This window comes from Stigmatopora argus, chromosome 5 (assembly GCF_051989625.1).
Source record: "Stigmatopora argus isolate UIUO_Sarg chromosome 5, RoL_Sarg_1.0, whole genome shotgun sequence".
NCBI lineage: Eukaryota > Metazoa > Chordata > Actinopteri > Syngnathiformes > Syngnathidae > Stigmatopora > Stigmatopora argus.
Genome location: NC_135391.1, coordinates 10,921,610 through 10,947,320, shown reverse-complemented (window position 1 = coordinate 10,947,320; position 25,711 = coordinate 10,921,610). Strand labels below are relative to the sequence as shown.

At 40.2% G+C, this 25,711-nt stretch overlaps 1 protein-coding gene across 2 annotated transcripts; it reads right to left on the bottom strand.

The window, feature by feature from the left end:
• Positions 1-1,815: 1,815 nt before the first annotated feature.
• egflam (EGF-like, fibronectin type III and laminin G domains) lies at positions 1,816-25,602 on the bottom strand. 2 transcript variants are annotated; one of them, XM_077601518.1, is made up of 26 exons: positions 25,532-25,602; positions 22,488-22,633; positions 19,639-19,748; positions 15,970-16,056; positions 15,799-15,825; positions 14,810-14,927; positions 14,600-14,735; positions 12,377-12,543; positions 10,245-10,360; positions 9,932-10,164; positions 9,051-9,238; positions 8,840-8,940; positions 8,652-8,752; positions 7,362-7,506; positions 7,097-7,286; positions 6,894-7,019; positions 6,270-6,513; positions 5,972-6,083; positions 5,763-5,879; positions 5,163-5,343; positions 4,886-4,909; positions 4,730-4,808; positions 3,511-3,654; positions 3,347-3,430; positions 2,773-2,876; positions 1,816-2,696 (listed from the first exon to the last, which is right to left on the bottom strand). In XM_077601518.1, exons 1-26 carry the CDS (start codon positions 25,585-25,587, stop codon positions 2,545-2,547), a joined length of 3,288 nt encoding a protein of 1,095 aa, XP_077457644.1. In that variant the 5' UTR covers positions 25,588-25,602; the 3' UTR covers positions 1,816-2,544. The 2 variants fall into 2 exon arrangements, with proteins under 2 accessions (XP_077457644.1, XP_077457645.1); XM_077601519.1 differs by lacking the exon at positions 25,532-25,602 and adding an exon at positions 22,736-23,011.
• Between the last annotated feature and the right edge of the window lie 109 nt (positions 25,603-25,711).

The following is a 25,711-nucleotide window of genomic DNA, read 5'->3' as shown; positions in this document are numbered from 1 at the left end:
TCTGCTACCGTTCCTAATGTTGTGTACAAACTGAATATTTATCATTGACGTGACAGTGAGTTTTATAGAGCACCTGAATTTCTTGGTTGCTTCTGCTGATTCTTCTCCCAATGAAAACATTTTATCCAACGGTGGGTTCACACTGTTGGCATCCAATAGATAATTTGAGAAAAGACATTGTACAGAGAAACCTCATTCTCCATTTTAATTTGACACACGGCCCAAACTGATTAGCCCGCAGCCTTCGCTGACATTCGGATGTCCTGGCTGACTCCCCGTAAAATATATCTGGCACAAAGGAGCTTGGCAGTATTGGACATCAAACTCGTTTTTCCCCGTTTTTAAAATGTTTTATATATACATTGTACATGTATTTTCACCTAGAACCTATACTTCTACCACAAAATAACGGAATATGTTCCCTTTATTTTTTGAGCACTATATATAATTGCGGTTATTTCTTAAATTGCACCGTACATTTCTTGTGAGGGAAATATTTTTGCATTAGGTTTGATTAGGCTGCAACGTAACAATTTATGGAGAGGCTGTATGACATGACATGGCTAGTGCAACATGGCAGTTGAGTCGAGAGTCTGTGGGTGTGATGTAATCTAATCAAACATAACTCAATAGAATATTCCACTGGCCAGAATTGAGAGTATGCAATGTGAAACTGAGCGTAAAGAGAGAACCCGTTGTAAGGCGGGTGGGAGATGTGGGTTAATCAGCTTCTTACGTCACAAGTAGGTCTTAATGAGACCCACTTTCACATCAACACGCTACGAAAGGGACAGATCACGTCTTGAATCGATTGTAAAAGCACATCCAGGGCAGAATACAGATGAATTCACTTGGAATCTAAACATCTGACCTCGGTTCGGCGAGCATCAATAAGATGTTTAAGATCAAAGTTAACTAATTCACTGCCATTCACGGCGATGAAGTCCATTTTGAATGGGGGGAGCTATCAGTGAGTGATCACATTTTTGAGCTCAGTGAATTAGTTCTACTCTTATAGTAGTTAATTCAGAAAAAAAGTGTGACATGTAGGGTGAATTACAAATTGTTTAATTAAAAGAAATCTTAACTACAGTGAGTTTCTTGCTGCATATGGGAATTAATAATATATGTTGATCATGTATGCCTCTCCGTGTGAATTCAATGAACATAATTTAAAATATTTCTCATACCATTGATATAAGCTTGTTTTTTTATGGACTTGTAAATGTTGGAATGAAAAATGAAGATAACAATTGCAATAAAATATAGAATAAAAGAATTTGCCTCTCATTCAATCATTGGAAAATCATCCAAACATCTACCAGCACATTTTTATTTAAAAATATGAATTAAAAAAACAACAACATCAACAACAAAATACTAGTTTTGTCATCCTATCTATTATACTAGGGCAATTTCATTTAATTATAAAGAAGTATACAAATTAAATCAGTCACACATCTGGTTTCCGTTGTTCTGTGTAGATGTGACATTACTCACATGAAATGGCCAGAAGCAATGGTTGACATTCCGTTGATTTCCTGGATAACAAATTGAGGCGGCTGCGTGTTATTGGCAGTTGACTCACGACCGCCAATCTGTTGAGCTTCACCTCGCGCAGCCCGACCTGCTCATTTAGTGCCAGTGAAACAGGAATCGGCGCACATAACCAAAGATCACAGCTCCTTTATTCCTATCCGTCTCATATATCATCATTCAAACTGCTTTTGGGCCTTGACTGATTAATTACAATCTTTTTTTAATTCCATCTAAGGCCAGCCTCATGGCTGTAAATGATGTGTGGAAAGAAAAAAAATCCACTGAACTTCCGATTGTGCACTATGAACAACAAAAAAGCCACCGCGAGGCATTTTGTTGATGTATAAAGTTTTATATGCTGGTTATATCAAATTGAAAGTGGTTGCAAATCTGACTTTCTGTTTCTGTCACGTCTCAATGGAATTTTTAACATTTTATTTTTATCTTCTGTGTCTCTTTACTCTTGTCTTCTTTTGTTGGCCTTTTGGGGCAAGTTTACAATTGCACATTATATATTTTTCACAGCAGAAAGGAGTTTCTGTGAACACGCACAAAAATCACGGAGCATTTCTCTGTAAGAAAAGACTATAGTGTGTAAACGAGTAGAAGGTAAAAAACACAAAAACGCCACTAAGAGCTGCACTTTGTCCGACTGAATTTGTCTACACAAGCACAAGAACACAAGAGGATGACTGGAAAAGTGAGAGAAAGTCCCTAAAGGCCCAACAAAATGCCCCTAAAAAGATCTTGAGCTCTGCTAGCTGCTCTATGTTAAGCCATTGAAAAACAAACACAAAACGCTCAATCCTGCAGATCGGTCCCACCTTCTGGCAATCAAATAGGGATTTGGAGTAGAAAAATAGAGATGTGCTCAGAATCATCCCATGAAAAAAAGTCCTCGCGAAGACCAGGACGAGTTTTTCACTCCTTTTTTTTCGACCAGAACTGCAATGTTTTCAGTTCTTAGGTGACCGAACAGTTTCCAAAACGCTCAGCGAGATGGACCTAGTTGGAGCACGTGTTGATGTTCTTGCCGTCGGCGGCGTCCTCCACAAGCGCCACGTGGAAATCGGTGGACAGCGTGAAGTGCGACACGCAGCCCAGCAGGCCGCCTACGTACTGCCGATTGGTGTGCAGGGCGATCTCCTTCATGCCTCCTAACGTGCAAGATGCCAAAGCCACGATGTAAGAGAAAAGATTCGTTTTCGGATGCAAATGTCATCAATTACTTACCGACGTATAATGGTCCGTTTATGTTGAGTTGCCTCATCTTGCCTGGCGAACGACCCGTTTTTGCACCGTAGTCATCTACGGTCAGCTTGCCAGACTGACCATCTCTTATGTGTGGGGAAAAAAGGCCAGGGATAAAGTGAAAGGAAATAGCAATATTAGAAGAACAAGATGGAAGAGATATTTGAATTTTTTTTTACAAAAGTACATTGTAAATAGTTTATACCCTATGAGAATTCAAAAGGAGGAAAAAATTACTCATTGAAAAGTATAAAATTTTACAAATGTAAGGAAATAAATTAGTAAATATATGAGAATTAATTCATACTAGGAAAGTTACAATTACATGAAAAATATCATGAATTCAGGAGACTGAACGTCTGATTTAAATGTTGCGATTTCAATCATTTGGTGGGGGAGAAAATGTTACTTTTTCCATAGACTAATTCAAAATGTTGAACTTTTGATCATGCTTTTAAAAAGTCGTCAGCATTTTATATGCTGGTTTTTCATAGGCGCGATATCATGAATGTCTATAAATGGGTTAAGGGATATAATCATGACCCGGCTGTTTCACCTGACAGCTTTTACTCGGTGCCACTTCCCATCAGTGAAGGTTCCGTTGACCGCTATGTTTGCCACACCGCTGCCCAGGTTGTAACTACAAGCAAACGACAAGAATGTGGTAACAGCTACGTAGGATGCTAGAAGGACTTAACAAATATCTTTCCCTCCCCTCACCTGAAGATGAGTGCTCCGCCCTGCAGGCCCACGGATAGGAAGTCGCTGTTGGCTCTCATGGGGGTGTCTCCCCTCCACAGCAGCAGGCCATCCCCGCCATTGCTCTTGAAGCGCATAAACACGTTGTTCCTCCAACCTGACAGCCTTCCACACAAACAAACTGATTTTAAATACTAATGAGTTAGTTCATTTATTGAATAACTTCAAATCAGTTACAACAGAAGGAAGATTGTTGATGTTTGTGTTATGATGCTAACATTTCTGTGTGGTCATTGGAAAAACAGATTATAGTAATTTTACAGCACAATGGCAGCCAAGAATTGAAGATCTTTTTTTATTCAATCATTATCCGAGCCGTTTATCCTCACAAGGGTCACAGGGGTGATGGAGCCGATACCAGACAACTTTGGGCAGTAGGCTAAATTGGTTGCCAGTCCATTGCATGGCACAAGGAGACCTGACAAGCATTCATGCTCACACTCATACCTAGGGACAATTTAGAGCAGGGGTGTCAGACTCGGGTTGGTTTGCGGGCCGCGTTAACGTCAACTCGATTTCATGTGGGCCGGACCATTTTAGATATAATATTTAGATTTTTTTAAATAAATTGATTAAAAGAGCCGGATTAAAAGCCCTGAATATCCAGTTTTTTATAGATCTAAAACAATGTTTATTTTAGCTTTTTTTATATACCTTTTTAGATTTTACAAAATGATTTTTGAACTAAAAACACAGAAAAATGGATTTAAAAATTACAATTATTGATTTAAAAGGGGGGAAATCAGGAAATGTAATATACATCTATACTCTTCATTTTAATTTGATCCTAAAACAGAAAGTCAGCACTCATGATTTACTTTCCCGGGCCACACAAAATGATGCGCCGGGCCAGATTTGGCCCCCGGGCCGCCACTTTGATACATGATTTAGAGTGTTCAACCAGCCTACCATGCATGATTTTACGATGTGGGAGGAAACCGGAGTACCCGGTGAAGACCCACTCAGGCCCAGGGGAGAACATACAAACTCCAGACAGGAAAGTCGGAACCTACCAGGGATTGAATCTTCATTTAACTCGAATTGTGAGGCAGATGTGCCTACATTTTTATTTAAAGAAGTAGAAATACTCATGTATTAAAAAGGAAGGGGTGGGGCTAACATGAATGAAGTGAAAAGAACATCAATTCAATGCAAGAACCAATCGAGGCTCATTTCTGACCTCTTGAGAATGTCTCTGTTGTCATAGGTGAGGTAGCTGCGACCCATGAACTGTGGGATCTCAATAGCTTCTGTTACAGCTGTGGAGGAGGAGAACACACTTTGACTCATACTGTTAAATGGAGGATGAAGTAAAAGGTGATGCATAATGACTTACTGTTCAAGCAGTAGTTTCCACACTCTACATTGAAAAACATAAACAGATTCAACAAATTAACATGTTTCAAGTGATGTCATTTCAAGGTTCATAATAAGAATGCAGGGGGAAAAAATCACAGATAGAAGGAAACACAACATTAAGAGGCCTGCTTGATTGTCACTACAAGTAACCTCCTAAGTTCGAGAAATTGGAATAAAAAAAGAAAAGGAATAGGAAATGAAAAATGTGATAAAAGTATAATTCATGTTAGTATAATGGCCTTCGCCGAACTGACCTTTCTGGCAATGGCGGCCGTCGTAGCCGAGAGGGCAGTCGCACTCGTAGGTGTCCCGTTTGGGCCTGCAGGTGCCGCCGTTGGCGCAAGGGCTTTGCACGCAAGGGTGCTCCGAATTGGCCACATTCACACCACTCGCTGAGTTACTTGTGATGGGGATGGTTCGATCATTGAGGACGAGCTAGGAGTGTCACAACGCTAGTTTTATTATTTTGAACTCATTTGGCGTTTACCTGGCAATCCAGTGGTTCAAATTTGTCCTCTGTAGAGGACATTTGTAGACCTAAATATCTCCCACCCAATGCATCCAATCACATTAACTCCTGTTGTGCTCTATATAGAAAATTCAGAGCTTTTCAATGATACCAAATTTCTTTTGCAGTATTCCAATTACTTCACATAGTTTGGGGAATTTCAAATTAAATGTGATTGGACAACATTTTTTTCCCTGGTAGTCAGGAGGATATGGCAACCCAAAGGGCGTGGTCTTGGATTCTGGTTGCAGTACCATTTTTGGATTCCAATCTTACATACTACTACTCCTTTAACTTGATGTGTACTCCTTGTATGGATTGCACATTAAATACTGCATATTGATACCTTTTGGATGGTCCCTGTAAATGGTTTCATGATGCCTGCTGTTCTCTTTGTTTTGTCATACTGAGGCACCCCACCGATGTAAAGTGCTGAGCTGCAGTTTATCTGTGTAAACCCACCCTGCATGTACACACACAAGACACTTAGATTTGAGTTCATCAGCCAGAGAAGTTGTTGCCCCGGTGGTCCAAAGTGGTCCAAAGTGCACGTACCTCAGCAAACCCTTCTATTGCTTTCTGGTTATCTACTTGCAAGATTCCACTTTTTGCCGTGCGGGACACCCTCAACTCATGCCACGAGTCCATATTGACCTGCTCCTCACTCCTGAAACATCATCATTAAACCATCAGTCACTTTTGTGGATGCTTCACTCTTTGGGTTATCATTGACATCTGTGGACATCCAATCCATTCTGACTGTGAAAATTCCCTGTCAGACCACTCCGAAAGGAGTGGACGTCTGTAGCCCTCAAGGCAGCCAATGTGAGCAATATACAAGCGGTTAAAATACCTTAAAACAGTTCCTCCAGAGCCGCAGTCGAATCGGAACTCCACGTATCCATCCCGCAAGTTGATGGCCAGGAAGTCGCCGCTGCCGTCGTCGTCGCTGTACAGCAGCGTGCCGTCGGATGTCGACGGCTTGAAGGTCATCTCGAACTCCATGAAGGACAAATAGCTCTGGGAGGGCTGAGGCCATGCCACCACGGCGTAAGATAACATGGTCTCGTTGAAGTGCGGCGACGTCAGCGTGAAGCCTGAGCATAGCAAACAAACTCCACTTAAAAAAATGATTGCGATTTGCCGTTTGACTGTGCGACTGGCCAGAAACCCCCCAAAAGTTACGTTGTAGTCTCTACGGTCACAGTCTTTACATCACTTCTCACTACAGTAATTTTATGGCAAATATGTTAGCAATATACTAAAGGTTAGGAAGGCAAGTTCTGATGATTTGTGTGAATTGACATGGAATGACCCAAAATGCATCACTGTGGTCCATGATCCTGTCCCGGATCACATCACATATGAAAAGCACTCACTCATATGTTGGGGGAATTTCACAAGCCAAAGTTTACAACCATTACATTGAACCCTCTGTGCAGCAGAACAATAGGCATAAAAAGGCAAGTGGTCTCACTGTCTTGGCACTGAGCCCCCCTGAAGCCGAGCGGGCATAGGCAAATGAAGCCATCGGCGCGGTTGGCAAAGCAGACGCCACCATTATCGCAGCCCACCACGTCGCACACGCTGTCGCTGCATTCGCCTGCAAACACGCATGACAGCGGGCATGTTAGAAGAGGTCACGGGGGGCACCGCGTGCATGCCGCGTGGTCCGCCCACCTACGTCAGCGCCGCTCAGCGCCCGGCCAAGTGGCCACGGTCTGACATCGGCGGCCTTGCCGTTGAGGCTCAAACTTTGGACGCAGCCTTCGAAGCCACCGGCGGTGCCCGTCGCTCGCGCCAGCCCGTACGTGCTTGGAGCTCCTCCCACATATAGCGGGGAACGGAATGTGATTTTGGAGTATTGGCCCTGAGCGACAGAACATACTTTAATTTCCACACTGAAATGATTTCTTAATCTAATCGAACACGGTTGTGTAGGTACCGGGGATCGACCAGAGATGGGCGTGTCGTTGTCCAATCGCAGCCAACCACTGGTGCCGTCTCTAAAGATGGTAACTTTATGCCAGTGACCGAGGACCACAGGGCTCTCGCTGACAATCTGAGCTGCGCCTGTTCCGCAGTTGAACCTGCAATTTCAACATTTTTGCCTTTTTTCGGGACAGTGACATATACTTATTTGGGAAAAGAAACGCAGTATGGGACTTTCTTTTCAGAAAAAAATATATAATGTAAAATTGTAATAACAATGCAATATAATCTGGGATCAAATCAGTGATACAAACCTTTTTGATGAATGAAATAAAAATACAATTTTCCTGTGTATTAAAATCAGAAGTTAATATTTAAAATTATTTTATTATAATAAAATAACAGATATTGCCTGCTAAAATAACCAGAAAATGAATAGCAGTAAACCAATAATGTGAAATATTTATAAAAGGTTAAGAGAAGAAAATAACTTAAATCTGCAGATATTGTTACTTGACTAATATGTGATAACAGTACATAAGTAATGATAATAGGTAATACCAAATAGATTAGTTCAAATCTCAAAGAAAGCCAAATTAGGGTATTGCTAGTTGCTTATAACAAAAAAAATCGTTATTCTTTGTGTGTGATATCATTGTAATAAACGGGTAGCAACCAATATTATCTCCAAATTTTTAAAGTACCAAGTAAGCCAATAGTTCAAAAGATTGTCCATTAAGAAGACAAAAAGACCTTGTCTCTGAAGTAGCAATATTATATCAATCTATATGTGATCAAAGATGGTGACTATAAGAGTGGATAAGAGTGGAATTTTGAATTGCTAGTTTTTTTATTTCCTATTTTTTAGATAGTAGATTTGGCCATAAAAATTATGAGTCAGCTTCAGCCTCAGACACTAGATGGCAGCAGTGAAATTCATTAAATCTTGTCTGTCTTGTCTCATGCCTCCAAAAAGGAGTTGAGTGTGTGTATTGTTGGGACAAGTGTAATGTGTGTTATGCAGAAGCAAAAAGGTTGAGAAAGGCTTTAATGCCAGCAAAGAGCCTGAAGATTATTTCCTGAACTAGAGAAGCTACTAAAAAAGAAAAATGTGAGGCAACAAAAAAAGGGGGAAAAAAACAAGTTTAATTTAAAGATCATGTGGGGTTGATAAGCAAGATTTGACCAGGACCAGAAATTCCTACTATGTCTTTTGTACTGTGCTATTTTTATTGGTGGATTTGAGATCAGCGTGATTGGAGTAGCGCACCATGAAGGGATCTAAAGTAGCGCTTGGCATTACCTGAAATGTAGTTTGCCTTGTACCAGGGCCAAAGAGGTGAAATCTCCGCGCCCGTGCTCGTTCTCTCCGCAATACAAAAGGAGGCCATCATCGCTATCTGCCTGTTCCGTGCCAAACACACAAACTATTACAATTAACAGTGTTGTAAATCTTCATGGTGAATTGCTATCACGCCAAAATGACTTTACCTTGAACTCCAGGGATATCTGAAAGGTCTGGTAGGAGTTCTTCAGAGGCTCAAAGGTCATGTGCGAGTAGCCATAGAATCTGGGGAACTTGACAGACACTTCTAAAGTAACATAATAGAAAAAAATCAAATTCTTTTGATACTTTCCACTGGGGGGAACAAAAACAATGAGATTTTTATGAAGTTTCAGTAGGTCGGTGTGAAAATTTGACCTTGAGAACAAGTGTCGCCGCCACGCCCGAGGTTGCAGTGGCATCGCGAGCCTCCGCTCTTTGAGTCCGTGAGGCAGAAGCTGTCAGGAGGACAAACGGTGTCGTCGCAGGTCAGGTGGTAAACCCGAGGCACCTCGCCGTTCCACGGGGACAATGTGAGCGCAACGGTGGGTGTGGTTGCACCAGTTCTGGAGAGAGTCAGCAAGGGTCACTTTAACAATACCACAGTGGAACTAAAAGTTGAACTTTCACTAAACATCTTTAACAGCTTTCCCAAATCAACAAATAGCTTGCAAAACACTTAAAAAGTGTTTGTCAATAGAATAGCAAAAGGGTTAAATAGGTGAAGGGGCCGAAGGTATAGGATGTGGTGGGGGCGTGGCCGCTAGGGGGGCCGAAGGTATAGGATGTGGTGGGGGCGTGGCCGCTAGGGGGGCCGGTTTGCAGGCGTAAAGTGTCATGCTTGTATGAGCGGAGAGTCTAAAATAAATGTAGGATGATGCGCAGAGCGAGAATGTAGTGTTTAAGTGTTAAAATATAGCCACCACAACCCATCCATCCATAGGAGGTTTGGATTGAAGCAATCAATTTTAGGCAAAATCGAATCAAAATCGATCAAAACACTAAATATTGTGAAGACTGCTTTTCAAAAGTCTGAAATGTTTGGGTAACAAACTCTTTAACATCATTGCTGGGTACATTTTATTAGGTAAAAAGCAACCGATTGTGTTAACTCTGCACATAAGATCATTTTAAACCCATCAAAGGCTCTTGAATTAAATGAAAATGTGTCAGATTTTGTGATATTGGAAAATATCGCATTGTTGTCTAAAGAACAGACGTCCTCTTGTCATAAAATTCCAGATTAACACTCTAAGTACCTGGTGGTCATAATGGCTGGGATGTCGCTCCTCGAGACAGTGGGGAAAATCAGATCCGAAAAGTCCGGGAAGATGGCTGACGAATCGGTGGGGGCAGAGGCCGGGGCTTGGGTGGTGACGTTTGGGGGCACCACGGTGTTCATGCGGTAAACAATGTTCTGACCCGACGGACTGGAGCGAGAGCGAAGCTGTGACTTTCCACCGTCTCGGCTGATCCCAGAGAACGGCTTCAGCTGAGAACCCGGTCAAAGTTTTAACAAAATAAATGGCAGGAGAAAAATCATTCGAATACAATAAAATTTGTGTGGCTTACTTCTTCAATAAAGACATCATAGTCGTCAGTGTCATCCATGTCAAGACTATCATCGTCTTTGTTCTGCAAATCGGTGAAGTAACGACCATAATCGCCACTGCTAACATCTGACGCTCCTGTCAGGAGAGTCAATCATCCCAGAGAAAGAGTAAAATGAGTATAATACGTATACATTAAAAAAAAGACCACAGTTATGAGATGTGAGAACAAATTCTGCTATGTCGCCTCACATTTCTGAGATTAAATGTTCAATCCCCAGTGGGTTCCAATCTTCCTGTGTGGATTTGCTAGTTTGCTATGATGTGGGTATTGATAAGATAAGAAATACTACTCAAGAACAAAATGCGTCCGTTTGTTGCATCTCCTTTTTGAACGTTAACAAGCTGGCCTCCACTACTCTACTCCATTTATCCTTACACTCTGCAGTGACCCATTATAGTCACAGAGAAGCTCGTCATTTCAATATACGTATATCTGATTTTGTGAGAGGGAAATAAAACGAGAAGAAAATTGCTGAGTGTTTTGACCCAGTTCACAAAGCATGCAAGTTTTCTTCCAAATGCTAATTAGTGTGGCCGTGTAACATTGAATCCTGCATACTGAGCGCTGCAAACGCAGGGAGGGGTCCCCAGAAAACTAATCTGCTGTTGTGTAACAATCCCCCAAAACCACAACCCACACACATACGGCGTTGTTTGACGGGGAGCCACGAGAAAAGTATGTCAGTGCGTCAAGCCCACCCCTGTGGTCCATTCAAGAAGCAAGGCATTGTGTGCTTGTGTGTTAGCCTGCGTGTGTGTGTCCGTATGTGTGTGACAGGCAGAGAAGGGGGTCTGGCATGCCGTCCTTAATCCCGTCTGATGAGACTTGAACGTAACCCGCTTTGGTCTCCCGCTGAGAGACCACGCTCGTTCAGCGCGCTGCTTCTGTCGGTTTGTCTGGGTGTCCGTTTTGGCTTGTTTTCGGGAACGTTTAAAGTTATTCGATGACACGATATTAGCGGCGCAGACTTGTCTTGCCTGGCCCGATTTATGACTTTGACACGTCTGTGTTAAAAGTAAACATTTGACCTTCGAGTGAGTTTTTCTTTCTTTTTTTTCCAAGTGAGATGTCAATACTGCCATTCCTGAGTTTGCCATGTGCAGGTTGACAGAAAAGACCAGGTGTGCCTGTTTCAAACTGTTTATTGCTACTGGCAGTTAAAGTACTTTATACAAAAGTTGACTTCTGTTACTCTATAAATTCAAAAACAAATTTAGGCAAATTACAATCAAATGGCTCTGAATCGGAAATGTGCTGTCCCTGTGCTTGCGTGGGTTTTCCCTGGCTATACTACTTGCTTTCTATTGCAATTCCCTAAAAGGCATGTTAGATTGATTCATCCCCATCATCATTTTCAACATCACTTATCCTCACCATTTGTTTGTGCCCATAGGGAAGGCAAACAATAAACTCAACTGCTTGACACATCCTTTTTTTCATTTTAATTCTAGTTGTTACGGCAAACCAATTAAAAGTCATTGTATTCGTTGCAATTATAATTTGGGTATTTTTCCCTCCTGTTTTGCCTCCATCAAGCATGATGTCACCTCAGGAGCAGACAGGAAATAAGCGCTCATTATTAATGTAGGTAAGAAAATGAGTGACAGCTGTAGGAGTAAATAAAGCCTACGGATCTATAAATTAGTAAGAATGAACGTAGTGAAGTATTTTAAGATGTTTTTGATGAAGATGTCATGTGTATCTCATTTAATGAAACTATGAGGAAGTAAGCCAGGTGCAGCTGAGTCAAGTCAGTAAATTATTCCATGAAAATGACTCAGTCCTTATTTAATTGCGTAAATGTCGCTTAGTGTTGGTGGTGCCGAGAGTACAAAAAAGAATAGCACAGAGCTATTTAATCCATGAGAATAAGTTTCATTTCGTTAAACTAAATATTACTTTGTATTCAGGGGCTGAGAAAAATAGGGTGAAATGAGGATAAGGAGCAAGAGAAAGATGTTATTCAAGACAGAGCTTTGACGCTTTAATTCCAGGAAGAAAATATAGTGTTTATATTTGTTCAGTAAATAGCAAAATGATCTAAAAAAAACATACCCAGGAAAAAAAAATGTTACAAAACAGCATCTTACCCAGGGTGCGCACCGGGTTGTTAACGTGGCTCGGAGGGCTTGGCCCGTGCACGTTCACGGCTCGGATGACAAACTGGTACTCGGTCTCAGGTATAAGGCCCTTGAGGACCATGGACTTGCTCTCGATAGGTTCACGAATGTATGTCCATTCTGTGTCCATTTCAGGCCTGTAGAACAACACAGAGAAGGTCAAACGTTCAAAATGCAATCAAATGTGGAAGGAAAAGTCCAGCATAAAAACACATTTTTTATTGTGTTTTATAGATTTGTTTTTGTGTGTCATTGCACCTTTATACAAGAAGTGTAGAACTAAGATCTTCACAGGCAATGCTCGGTAGCTCATCTATTTAAGGCAATAAAAAAACTCAGCCACAATTTTTGTAGCAATGAAGCTCAATTGCTTTATACATAGTCCCTTTTCCACCAAGTTGTAGTATTGTGTTAAAAATGAGAAATTAGCAGTCATCAATTCATAAAAACATACAAAAAAGGCTTCAAATATTTTTTCCACTCACTGTTGAAGTTGACTATCAAACAAAACAAAACAGAAATAGAATCATGTGTTGGCCATTCAAACTAAGGGGTCTTATAGTACTAAAACTACTAATACTAGCATGCAATAAGAAGTTCCTAGGAAGAGGTAATTAAAAAGAAATTTTCCTGATACAGAAATGCCAAATATTATGTTTTGCTCGATATTTTTTACATTTTTATTTTACCTGGAAAATGCATAATTTTTGTTGTGCTAGCAAGTGAGGTGTGTGCGTCTGTTGTCCCTCCAAATGAAATATTATAAGCTAAAATGCTGAAAAATACAGTAATGTTTAAGAGTTGATAGGCTTAAGCAGAAGGTGTTATCTCCTACATTTGTGACTTAGAATTTAAAATAATGTTGATTTTCCTCATATTGAGTATATTGTTTTGTTTTTATAAAGAAATGTTGGTTTCTCACAATTTAGTCTGCCTGTCAGTTCCAAGCGTACGGCCGGTGTTGACATGCTTTAATGTGACCGGATGTCGATGGCCTGCAGTCACATTTGTGTGTGTGTGTGTGTGTGTGTGTGTGTGTGTGTGTGTGTGTGTGTGTGTTAGTGCCTGTCATTGGTGAGGAAACAACAGGAATACAAATCAATTGTCTGCCTGTGCCTCTTTGTAAAGGAAAGAGCAACAGCTGCCTTTATGCTTTTTATATCTGACGCCACATCTTGGCAAGTGGTGTCACAGCAGGGTGGAAAGAAGGGTGGGTTTCAAATACGAGCTACCCTCTTGTTGTCGACGTCTCTGAGCAAACCATCAAGGGACTAATGGAAAATGATGTAGGACTGTATCTGTGTTACACTTGTCTAGACAAGAGAAGCTTCTTTGTTTCACACCCTTTCTGTTGGACCATTGTGTTTGCACAACGGATCAGCTTTGTCTCATTGTCACAACAAATGAAATCAATCACTCCAAATACATAGTAAATCCAGTATTCTTTAGTCCAATAAGTTGCAGTTACATATATAAACCAAGATGTAAAGCATACTATGATTTTTCCAATGAACAAATAAGCTTCTGTCATTTATTTTACAACTAATTACAAAACATGTTGTGATTTCTTCATTTTATATGAGGCCAAAAGCGTTGCGTGGATGAAGCGTTTTTGATCCACGTTCAAATAGCTGATGTGCCGTGTTCAATGCCAGAACCATTCCAAAAGATTCATTTATAATAAATATATAGTATTGAAGTGAATAACATCCCTTTCCCTTTGGGTTGCCATGGAGAATCATGCTGAGTTATCACATCAATATTGCATTTCAGCCAGAAAAGACAAGCTAACAAACTACACATTAACATTAGCAGTGATCTTGTGAGCATAAACCATTAGTAGTCTACTATAACCTATCTATTGGATACATTAAATGCGTATATAATGCTACAGTTTTTAAACGTAAGAATTTCAAATTGCATTGGGGTTATAAATTAAGTAAAAAAATATTTTCTTTGAGGATGGTTAACAAAAAGAGAACAAAAAGTGAAAAGAGGTGAGTTACGAACTCCTTGTAACTTCATGATGAACAACACAATGCCAAAATTCTAAAATTATTTTAAAAATTATATATGGTATCATGTCTAAAACACAAAGTAGAATAAAGACTATTGCATGAATGAAACAGTAAATCCAGTGATATAAAATGTAAATAAATAAATCTACACGAAAGGTAACAAGCCATAACTAACCTGATGTAAGCAACCAGGAAGTGTCGGACAGGCGCGCTGCCATCACTCTCCCCTTGCTGCCACGACAACGCCAACTCCGTGTCGGAAATGGCCACGACAACGGGCGCCGTCGGGGGTGAGGGCGGCATGCACGCATCTGACGGCAGACGATGACTTTGATTATCTTCATTAGGAATAAACATTGGCAAATAGGTTTGTCTTTCAACTCACCGTGAGAGGACGTGCTGACATCTCGTGGCATGCTGGGTCGGCCCTCGCCGGCCCAACCGTAGGCACCCACGCTCACTCGGTACTTGGTGTTTACCTTCAGGTTACCAATGTCCACATCCTACAGAGCACCCAAAACAATTTCAGCGCCGTATAATCATGTATAGAGATGCATCACTAAGAACTAGAGAGGGTCAATTCCAATTTTTTTTTTAAATTTTTTTATTGCTAGATCATAAACACTTTTGGATGCACACCAACATTGTACTCAATGTTTTTTTAAATGTTCTTTTAAGGCAATCTGGCTAATAATAATACAACCTGTGAGACTAAAGATCGACTGTAGATTAATGAGCGTGCACTAAGTTCCAGTAAAACCGTGACCGGACGTTTGGTCGCCCGGACGTTTGGTCGCCCGGACGTTTGGTCGCCCGGACGTTTGGTCGCCCGGACGTTTGGTCGCCCGGACGTTTGGTCGCCCGGACGTTTGGTCGCCCGGACGTTTGGTCGCCCGGACGTTTGGTCGCCCGGACGTTTGGTCGCCCGGACGTTTGGTCGCCCGGACGTTTGGTCGCCGGACATTTGGTCGCCCGGGTGAATATAATTTTGAGAGCTGGTTTCAACAGTAGAAATTTAGATATTAAACTCTCTCATGAATATAATTTTGAGAGCTGGTTTCAACAGTAAACTCCGGGCGACCAAACGTCCGGCAACCAAATGTCAGAGTACCAGTAAAACTATGCCAATATAATCAAAGTCCAAAAACATTACTTTCCAAAACAAAACAAAAAAAAATCTGAGAAAAACCTTGAGCAATGTCTGTAAAAATATGTACTACAAATTATTATGTCATTTTGATAACCAATTTATTAATCTCCTAATTTTAATTTCATGAAACGCTCCTGCTAAATGATATTGGGGGAAAAATGGAATCCCAACATTTTCCCTCTCACTGGCTCAGAAAGATTGGAAAATGTGTTACATATACTTACAAAGTTTGCCTGTCCATTAAATTGGCCCTGTGAAAAAAAGGCAACAATTAGACAAAATAGAGGCAATTCTTTCAAATCAGTAACTTTTGAATTCAGTTTTGGAAAACATCAATTACACTTTATACAGAAACAAAAGCCTTATGTGTCTTCACACAAGTATTTTCTACTTACTGTAGTCAGCATGTCCAAACTGAGAGGGACTTCCTTCACAGAGGCCGTTCCCAAGGGGCGACCATTTTTCATCTCCGTGTAGAATACCTAAAATGCACATCAGGGCATTGTCAAAAAAAAACAGAAGCAAAAACTTCTGCCCAAGCATGCATGAACCGTCTTATGTTAATACATTTTTATTATTTATCATTAACATTTATATTTAAGAGAGCTTTTGATCTGATTTGAAAGAGAATCTTGCATCCGAACTCAAAAAGGCATGGTTGCGTAAAACTGTGCACGGCGCCCTGCCGTGAAGTCTGAAGCAAGTGAATATGATATTTTTATTTAATTGTGATATATCAAGGTTTTTTTTCAAATTGAAGAACGATTGCAGTCGCATCTACGCAATGTGTTAGTCACCTTATGTATCCTTCACGCCCACAAGCTTTCCATCAATATTCTGACTCCACCACTAGCCAATCAGAGCAAAGTGTACCCAAATTGGATCTAGTCTACGGCATTTAACGAGAAAGAAAGCGAACATCTGCAGAAAATCCCCAAAAGGACCAACTAAACTAGCTTGAAATATTCTGTGAACTTTTAATGCAAACTGTTGCACAAACTGGTAAAATGGCATCTCCAGTCATAAAAAAAGTAATTTAAAAAAATTAATCAAACTTTATCACCACTTTGGAAGACATAGCTATCTGATTTTTAACTGTCTTCCTTGTTTTTTCATTTAAATCTCACAATACTTGTATAATGACAATTAGCTGAGTGGTAAGAACCTGACAACATGTTGAAACAAATGCAGAAAACTGCAAAGATTTTTTCTCAATAGTTTAAATAAAAGTATAATTTTGAAACATCTTTATATTTTTGGATTATACGACCTTTTCTCATTTACTTCCATTGACAGTTTTAGACCTCAAATCCATTTCAACTTTGAAAACCTCTATAGTGTATATTTATGTACTACATCTGAGTGTAGGGTGATATAAGCACTTTCTGTCTGAAAAGTCATGGCTTTAGATTTTCCTTTTTACAACACTGCATATAATGAAAAAAACTATTGTCCGGCCAATAAAATCATAACCTCCTTGGCAGACGTACCAGGCACACAAAGTTATCGGTGAGTTGATTGGTTGGTACAGTAAGTGCGGCTCACTGACTAATCCTCTTAAAGGAGACATATGGTCAGAGCACACACTGATTCACACTTTGTTAATGGGCAATTGCAATTAGTAAGGACGCAAGGAGGGCCAAAGGGTGAGCTGCACAAAGTGTACACAAACAAATATTCTGTTAATACAAGCAGTATTAGAGATTAATTGACTGTTAAGAATTAACAACCAAACATGGTGGTGGTTACAGTTGGGTATTATTTGGGTTTTAGCCGATATTGGTTACAACTCGTTACTTTTTAAGAGTGCATTTTTAAACCTACATACAAACCTAGTGAACCCCCCCCCCCACAAATTTACAGTGACATATTAAATCAAATTAATCTTTTGAATTAATACCCGACCTTATTGGTAGTACTATGGTGGTTTGAGAGTACTTTGCTACTTCACGGCCTGAATGGCTTACTGTGATTTATAAAACCATAAATTATGCTCTTTAATAGAAAATGCTGACACTGGATTTTTGGCCATTGGTTCAAACCTTCCAGTTGAAGACTAAATGATAAGGAGGCAATTCATTTTTCAAATACGGCCTGATATCTTAGATTATTTTTTCTTTAATAAATAAAACTCACATTCTAAAAACTACAGTTCATATTAACCTGGATTAAATGTTGTCCGGTACTTACACATTTTTAAACATAAAAGTGGGAAAAACTATGCCAAAAATAATAATTTGGAAAGCAGCGAATGCATATTTTTTCATAGAACTCTACATTAAGCACAAGGAAATACTGTCCATCTTGGCATCCAAATTAGGGACGGTATGTGCAAAGCAACAACTCCGCACTGGCGAAGCAAGAAATAAAGATTTATGTCTCTTTAGGAATATAAAGAAAGAATGGCATCCATAACAAAAACAATAACAATCAGCCTTTGTCAAGGCCGACGTACTGGGTGGACAAAGTGTGTGACAGCCTTGTGTTGATGGCTCGCGGAGAGAAAATGAGCAGCCAGGGCAAAAAAATGTCAATTTGATTAATGGCTTTTACCATTACTTTCACTTCTGACAACCCTCTATTAGAGTGGGGGCGAAAGAAAAAAAGCTGTTTATGGACAAATAGAGTGGCAACGACATGGTAATCGCTTTCTTTTTTATCAACAATAGGCTCTGGTATGACAGCAAGGATAACATCTTTATTCAGTGCTCCTTCATGTGCAACAGCACAAATGCTGGGACTCAAACTCCAATCACATCAATCAAAAGCTGATCAATTGGCAGCTCACGAGCACCTGACGCGAACGCCACCGCCGGTCTTCTTTGAGTGCTTTTTGTCTGCCCCTCTAACAGTAACAGTTAAACCTTTGATGCTGCCTTAAAGGAGGCCCAGCGTGGCAGCACTCAAGCACACCAAGACCTAAACCATCAGAGGTTTATTTTATAAAAGTATGGCGCTAAAAGGGGGTTCCGTTCAATTTGTAACCACAATTGAACGCCTCAAGGCCACGGCGTCGCTGTGTAATCCATTTGACAGGCACTATAAGAGCTACTGGTGCAAGAGGCTTAAACTGACGTGGCGTGGTAGAAGAGGCTGGAACCTGTGTGTCATTCCAATTCTGCTTTGCTATGCTTGTTACCTGAATGGCAGTGTTGTGAATGTTGCAAATTAATACTCACCACAATATGATTTGCAACAAAATCTCAAAAAGACAGAGGTTTGTGTGTGTGTGCAAACATAATATGAAGGCAGTTTGATGGAATCTATTATTTAAGTAATGAAATATTCATCCCTGCATTCAAAACTTTAAATTATTAAATGGCATTTACAAAGAAATTTGAACAAATTATTGGGATGTGTCATAATTTAATGCTTATCTAAAATTAATCAATGGAATTATTTGCTAGAATATATTGAATTTTGTTTTAAGGTTTTCTTATTGTTTCAAAGCATATTTATGGACCCAAATTGGTTTCTTTTCCTGAATTTAATTTTATATCATGACCTTTTGCTTCTCTTAATGTTGAATTAAATCATTAAAATCCTTCATTATTTGCAGGAAATTGTTTTTAACAGAATCTGGTTATTGAACTGATGTTATTTTTAATGACATTTTAGTCATAGTTTTATTCATGTGTTTTTAATTCAAATTTTATTGCTTTGTGATAGTTATTAATTTAGTCACCAATTTTCTATTAATTTTTTTTCTTGACATTTTGGTTTTCATGAAATCATACTACAGGATTATTCAAAATAAAAACAATATAATATAGAACATTTTTTGTAATTAAACAGATTGGTAAATAGGCAACTATTAAATTGGGTTTGTTAAACATATTCATTAGATCTTACAATTGAATCAACTAAATCTGTCTTTTTTCATACTGTAATTCGTTCATATTTTGTACAAAATGCCATCCATTCACTTTGCATAAGTGAGCTTTGTAAGCATGTTCTAGTTATTCTTTTCCTTTGCTTTTTCACCAGTATACTGGCAAAATTGGCTTGATGACACAGAACAGGAAGCGGACCCTTGTTTGAGAAAACAACGTGACAAGTGGCACCTTGTATCCTGTGATAGTGCTGACATGTCTCCGGGGCATCTTCCATCGCACGCTGAAGGCGCTGCAGTTAACGCTCTCCAACTGGATATCCAACGGAGGACTCAAACGATCTAGTTTGGGCAAAATCGACAACAGAATGAAAAACAAAACAGGAAGCGGACACGTGATGAAAAAAAAATAGTCCAAAGTTGACTCAGAATTCTTCTCAAGTAGTACAAAAACATGTAAGAAATTTTTGCCAGCTAACATCAGATATGGGCCAATCAATGCAAGAAAGTGAAGTCTTTGGAGTAAATAGTATATAAAGAGTAAGCAATAAGACCACAGTGAATGTGTTGCTTGACTAGTTATTTTCCATATTACTTCTCGTTCCTGATGCCAACATTTTTAATAATTGTGTCCCTTTGATATCTTATCTGAAAAATCAAACCATTCTAACATTGTTCATCCATCCATTCCGGGGTTGCCGGAAAGAGAGTGAGTCATGTGCTTGTTGCTTTGCTGCAACTAAGGAGATCAATAGTGGGCTGGTGGGGCCTGAAAAGCACCAGGATGCCGTTTTAATGAGCATACTGTGTTGTGATGCAGCCTTGATATATTAAAAGAGGAAAATGTCAGCATTGGGACAAAGACTTCAGAAAGAAATTCCATAAAAAGGTCAGAAATGGCTCTGCAAAAAATGTTGTGGTTTTCTGTAAACAACCTACGAAACTTACTTGACCCTTCCCTGGTGTATTTGTATTTTCTCAGGGGATTGCGATGATATGATGTGATGCCTTTTGACATTTGACCGGAGCTAGTTTCTTCGTGTTTTTGGATGGACTGCCGCATTAGTGTGACAATTGTGTTAGTCTTGTAATTTGGAGCATTGTCCGTTTTCAGTTTTTTGATGGAATCTTGCGTTGGTTACGACAGTGATATGCTTGGAATCCATCACAACCTGGTCATCCAGAGGCAGGGAAGCCTTACCTCTCATCATTGATTGCCTAAATTGCTTTTAATAATGTTTCAAAGTTCAACTTCAAGGCTGTGCATTTGCTACGTAGTTAACTTTTTCTTACACTTTTGTGAGCACAAAATCATGGAGCGGCCAGCGTTTCAGAAAGGATTGCGTTTGACCTGACATTCCACTGTTGTGCCCAAAGGTCTCTGACAATACCAATGCTAGCATTGACGCGATTAATGTCGACTGGCAGACCCTTGTCAAAGACCAGCGCACAAGTCCAAATGTCATTCGCCGTCGTACGATGGGTTGTCTGGCGAGGACTGGCACGACAGCCCGAGGGTGTTGACCAGACAGACGTTGATTTACGGAGGAGGAGGAGAGGAGGAAGCGGGTGGGGCTTCCACACCAAAAAGAATTCCCGGTCGAGCCAAAACAAAGAAAGCAGCCGCCATGTGCTTCGGGGTGAACGTCATTAATGTAGAAATGAACCACTCGTAGAAAAAAATATTAGGCAAACTTTATATGATCTATGTAAGAGGTCAATGTGTCTAAGTTTGTTTGCCTACCTGCAGGTGCAGAACACGTATTTTCAGAGTAATGCCATTCACGCTACATTAACGTGGAGCTATATCCACTGTAAGAGCCTCCATTTATTGCTACACAGACAAGTTGGACAATGTGAGAAGACTCAATGTGAGCTGTTTTTTGTTGCTTTTTTGGTTAGCAAAAGTGTTCAACCTGACTTGAATTTTCACATCCACATGAGAACAAACTGGCACTTATGCGTAGTATTATTTTATTTTGAATTTGATGATGAAACAAAGCGGCCAGGATGATGATTTCTATTTTGGATTTTGACATTAAATGGATTAATTACCAACATGGAGCAGAAACATTTCTATAGGTTGGTGTCGTGCCTTGAACGGATGTGCGCTTTAGAGAATGTCCCTCATTATTAGACCTTATAGGCTTGTGTAGGTGGATGTTTCAGTTTTTAACGATTCTAACCTCTCTCAGTTCACATGGAATGGATTTCTACGGCCGTCAGTGTCACTGTAACATGATCATGTACCGCCAAAACACAGATCAAATGGAATAATGGGTGTGTGCAAAATGAAAGGCTGGATACATAGATGCGATCGATTGATTAAAATTTATATGCATATTGTATGTCCACACGAGTATTTGTGCATTTTGGATAGAACTACTCAGAAGAAAGTTATCCACGGGCTAACTCAATCACAGTGTTTGAGGTGTGGTCGTTAGCTAAAAAGCCAAATTGATATTGAAAACACCTACCGTGGGCAGGATGGAAGGCTTGCGAGCAATCATTTGATTGCTTCTATTCAAATATATTTTGCCTCCATTGTGGGAGATGGCAGGCAAAGAGCTAAACTATGTGAATTTGCAGATTTATGAAGCCAAACAAAAAAAAACAGAATTCCCAGAGTAAAAGCCATAAGTTCCTCATGCAAATTGCTATATTTTTCTTTGCCAATTCATATCAATTGGTTTGAATTTATATTTAGAAATTTTCTTTTTTCCCAATTATTTTTTATTACTCACTGCTCTTTTTAAATTAATCACTATTTTTATTCAAAAATGGATCCTTCAACGAAATTATTCGTTTCATTTTAAATTAATGATATTTTTAAATTATATATTTAATACTATATTTTTACTGCCCAAAATGTATGCAGAAAACATTGGAATCACCAAAAGTATTGTCTTGCCTCCATGTTTTAGACCCCTGTCCTATAGGATTGTCATGAAATCATAATTTGTGCATGAAAGGGTTAGAAAATTATACCAAAAAAATATATTTCAGGTGATCAATAAGAAATCCAATTGAATGAAAGGGGAGGTTTGTGGTTCGAAGGCGGACCACTGCGCTTGTACTCACCGGCTCTCCTGGCGCTGGACCTCCGGGCTGCTGCGCTGCGGGGGTCCAAGAAGCAGATCGCAAAGAGGACAAAGTGCAGGAAGAAAACGCCCCGTGTCCGAGTCCGCGTCCATGTGCAGCTGCGACTCGCCATCGCTCCGGTGCTCCTAAACGCGCATCGCACAGGCAGCCCAAAAAAGCCACGGGACCGAGTCACAAACAAACAAAAAGTTGGGCAAGCGCCGGTGGTCAACGATGCGACGTCCCACCACGGACGAAGGACGACGAGATCCGATGAGATTAGGGTCCGAAAGATCAAGAGCGGTTGGGGCACGTCACTGCGCGCGCGCAAAGGGACGCGCTGTGATGGCGTGTGTGTGTGGGTGTGTGGGTTGGGTGTTTGTGTGCGAGTGCGTGTGTGTGCGTTTAGGTGTGCGCGCGTGTGTGCGTGTGCGTGTGCTTGTTTGTTTGTACTTGCGCTAAATTACGCAAGAGACGCAAGATGGGTGGGCCCGCTTAGTACTTTTTTGAGGGATGCGATGGTGCGATTGTTGCCATGTTTCTGCCGTGCGTTTCCTAAAGAGCAGATGACGAGCAGCAAGGTGGAGCCATTTAGGAGCTAAGAGGATAAGCAGCATCTAATCCGCACACCACAGGCCACGCACGCAGATGGAGGCCACACGCGCCTTGACCCACGCAAACGCTACACTACATTAGTACACCGTATTACGATTACTACAGCCTCCAATTTATGTTCACCCAATCAATCGTTGGTTTTTCATTATACAGAGATACATAATAACTATGGAGATCAATCAAGACTTTAGCAAAAGACACACAACAAAGCCCCAAAATTTAGAAGCCAAACCTCAACTGATATTAACTTCTACTTTTCTATTTATTAGTTACAGTATGGGCAATGTGAGCATTCAAACACACACAATTAATCATTTTTGGCAGGGCCCGGTGGTCGAGTGATAAGCGCGTCGGCCTCTCAGTTCTGGCGTCCTGGGTTCAATCCCAGGTTGATCCTACTGTGTGGAGTTTGCATGTTTTCCCCGGGCTAGCATGGGTTTTCTCCGGGTACATCGGTTTCCTCCCACCTCCCAAATCCCCAAAACATGCACGATAGGTCGTTTGAACACTCAAAATTGGCCTTAGGTATGAGTGTGAGCGTGAATGGTTGTCTGTCTCCTCTTGTCCTGCGATTGGCTGGCCACGAATTCAGAGGCCTCACCCGAAAAGTCAGCTGGGATAGTCTCCAGCACCACCCCCCGCGACCCTTGTGAGGATAAAGCAGTTCAGAAAATGAATGAGTAAATACAGCAACTTTGGATCAATCCATTTCAATGTCACACTAATTGAAAATGCTAGAGTAAGTTAAAAACAAGTGAGGATCCAAGTCACACCCAATTCCAGTTTAGGCACAACCCTCTCCCACTAAAGAAGAGTGGATGAGGATAATTTAGATCACGGGGGTCCAAACCAGTCCATAAGGGATGCATGTTTTCATTCCAACAGAAGAAGATACATTTTGACCTAATTGGAGCCTTGAAAGTTTAATCAGTTGGTTACTGTCACGTGTTTCTGGTTTCAGAAGAAACCTCATGTCTGTCTGGGATGGATCAGTTGGAACAAAAAGATGCACCCACTCCGGCCCTTTGTGGAATAGTTTGTACAGTCCTGATTTAGATGGTTGAACAGATAATGGTGTACTCACACATCCCTACTCTACAGTAAACAGTGCCTACTAGTGGAAATATTGACATCTGAAATGAGTTTGCCGAAATAAATTCACATTCTAATCTCAATAAAAATCTAATCCTGTAATCCACTGCGATTTCCTAACTGTTGATACAAAATATTTCAAATTTTCCTTTCCCATTTTTAACTACACCAATCTTGACTAATTTACTTCTACTTTCCATGCATCCATCTTTTTCAGCTTTTCCCCTTGTACAGAACATTGTTGTTGTGATTAGGGATTTGCTTTTATCCAAACAACTCTTTATGAATTGAAGATATAACATCTGTGAACAAGCACGATCATTTCATAAGACCTTGGTTTCGTAGGGCGTGTTCAAACTGGGCCAGATTGTTGGCCCATCAGACAGGTTCGGAAAAATCTTTACAGTTAAAAAAAATATTCACTCATTTTCTGAACCGCTTATCCTCACAAGGGGTGCTGTAGCCTATCCCAACTGACTTCGGGCCCAAGGCGGGGGACACTCACACTCATACCTCGGGGCAATTTAGAGTGTTCAATCAGCCTACCATTCATGTTTTTGGAATGTGAGAGGAAACAAGAGTACCCGGTGAAAACCCACACAAGCCCGAGAAGAACATGCAAACTCCACACAGGAGGTTCGGTGTGGGATCAAACCCAAGACCCCAGAACTGTGAGGCTGGCGCGCTAACCACTCAGCTGCCAGGGCAAAACCCCTAACTAAATACATTTAAATTATATATATATATATATATAAAATTATTTAGTTAGGTATATGTATATATATATATATATATATATATATATATATATATATATATATATATATATATATATATATATATATATATATATATATATATATATATATATATATATATATATAAATAATTTAGTTTGGCCTGGGGTAAAATGGTATAGCAGGAAATGTTTTTCCGACTTCTACAGTCTACTTGGAATCATTAAGGACTACAGAAATTCATGTAAAAGAAAAAAAACTTGGCTTAATAATCTATCTTGTTTTTTTAAGGGGGAAAAACATTAAATATAATCCGATTTCTCCAGTTTTTGATCTTGCATTGACAACCACCATAATTGGAGTTCCATGTATTTTAATGAAAGACAGGATGATGCACACAATTTGTTTTCCCAGGTCAAACCCAATCAAATTAAGCGCTTATACTATTAACTCATAGTCTAAATATGTTCTATGAAATATCATTTATCTTTTGAGCTATGTATTTGTGAGGCAGCTGTATCAAATTTCACGCAAAATGCAGTACGACGTAGCAGCAGTATGTTATGTCTCAGTGATTAGAAGCACATTTTTCCGACTGACCTGAGGTGTCTCCGCCCACCAGAAATGGATGGTAACACGTCACCAAGCCAGTCCATCCCTTCTCCTGTCCTCCTTCTTCAGTGTGGACTTGAGCTCAGCGGGCATGGACGTCTGACGGACTTCTGCAAAGCAGGGATTGAGATTTTTGTATTTTTTATTTTTTTTGGTCTAAGGAATTTT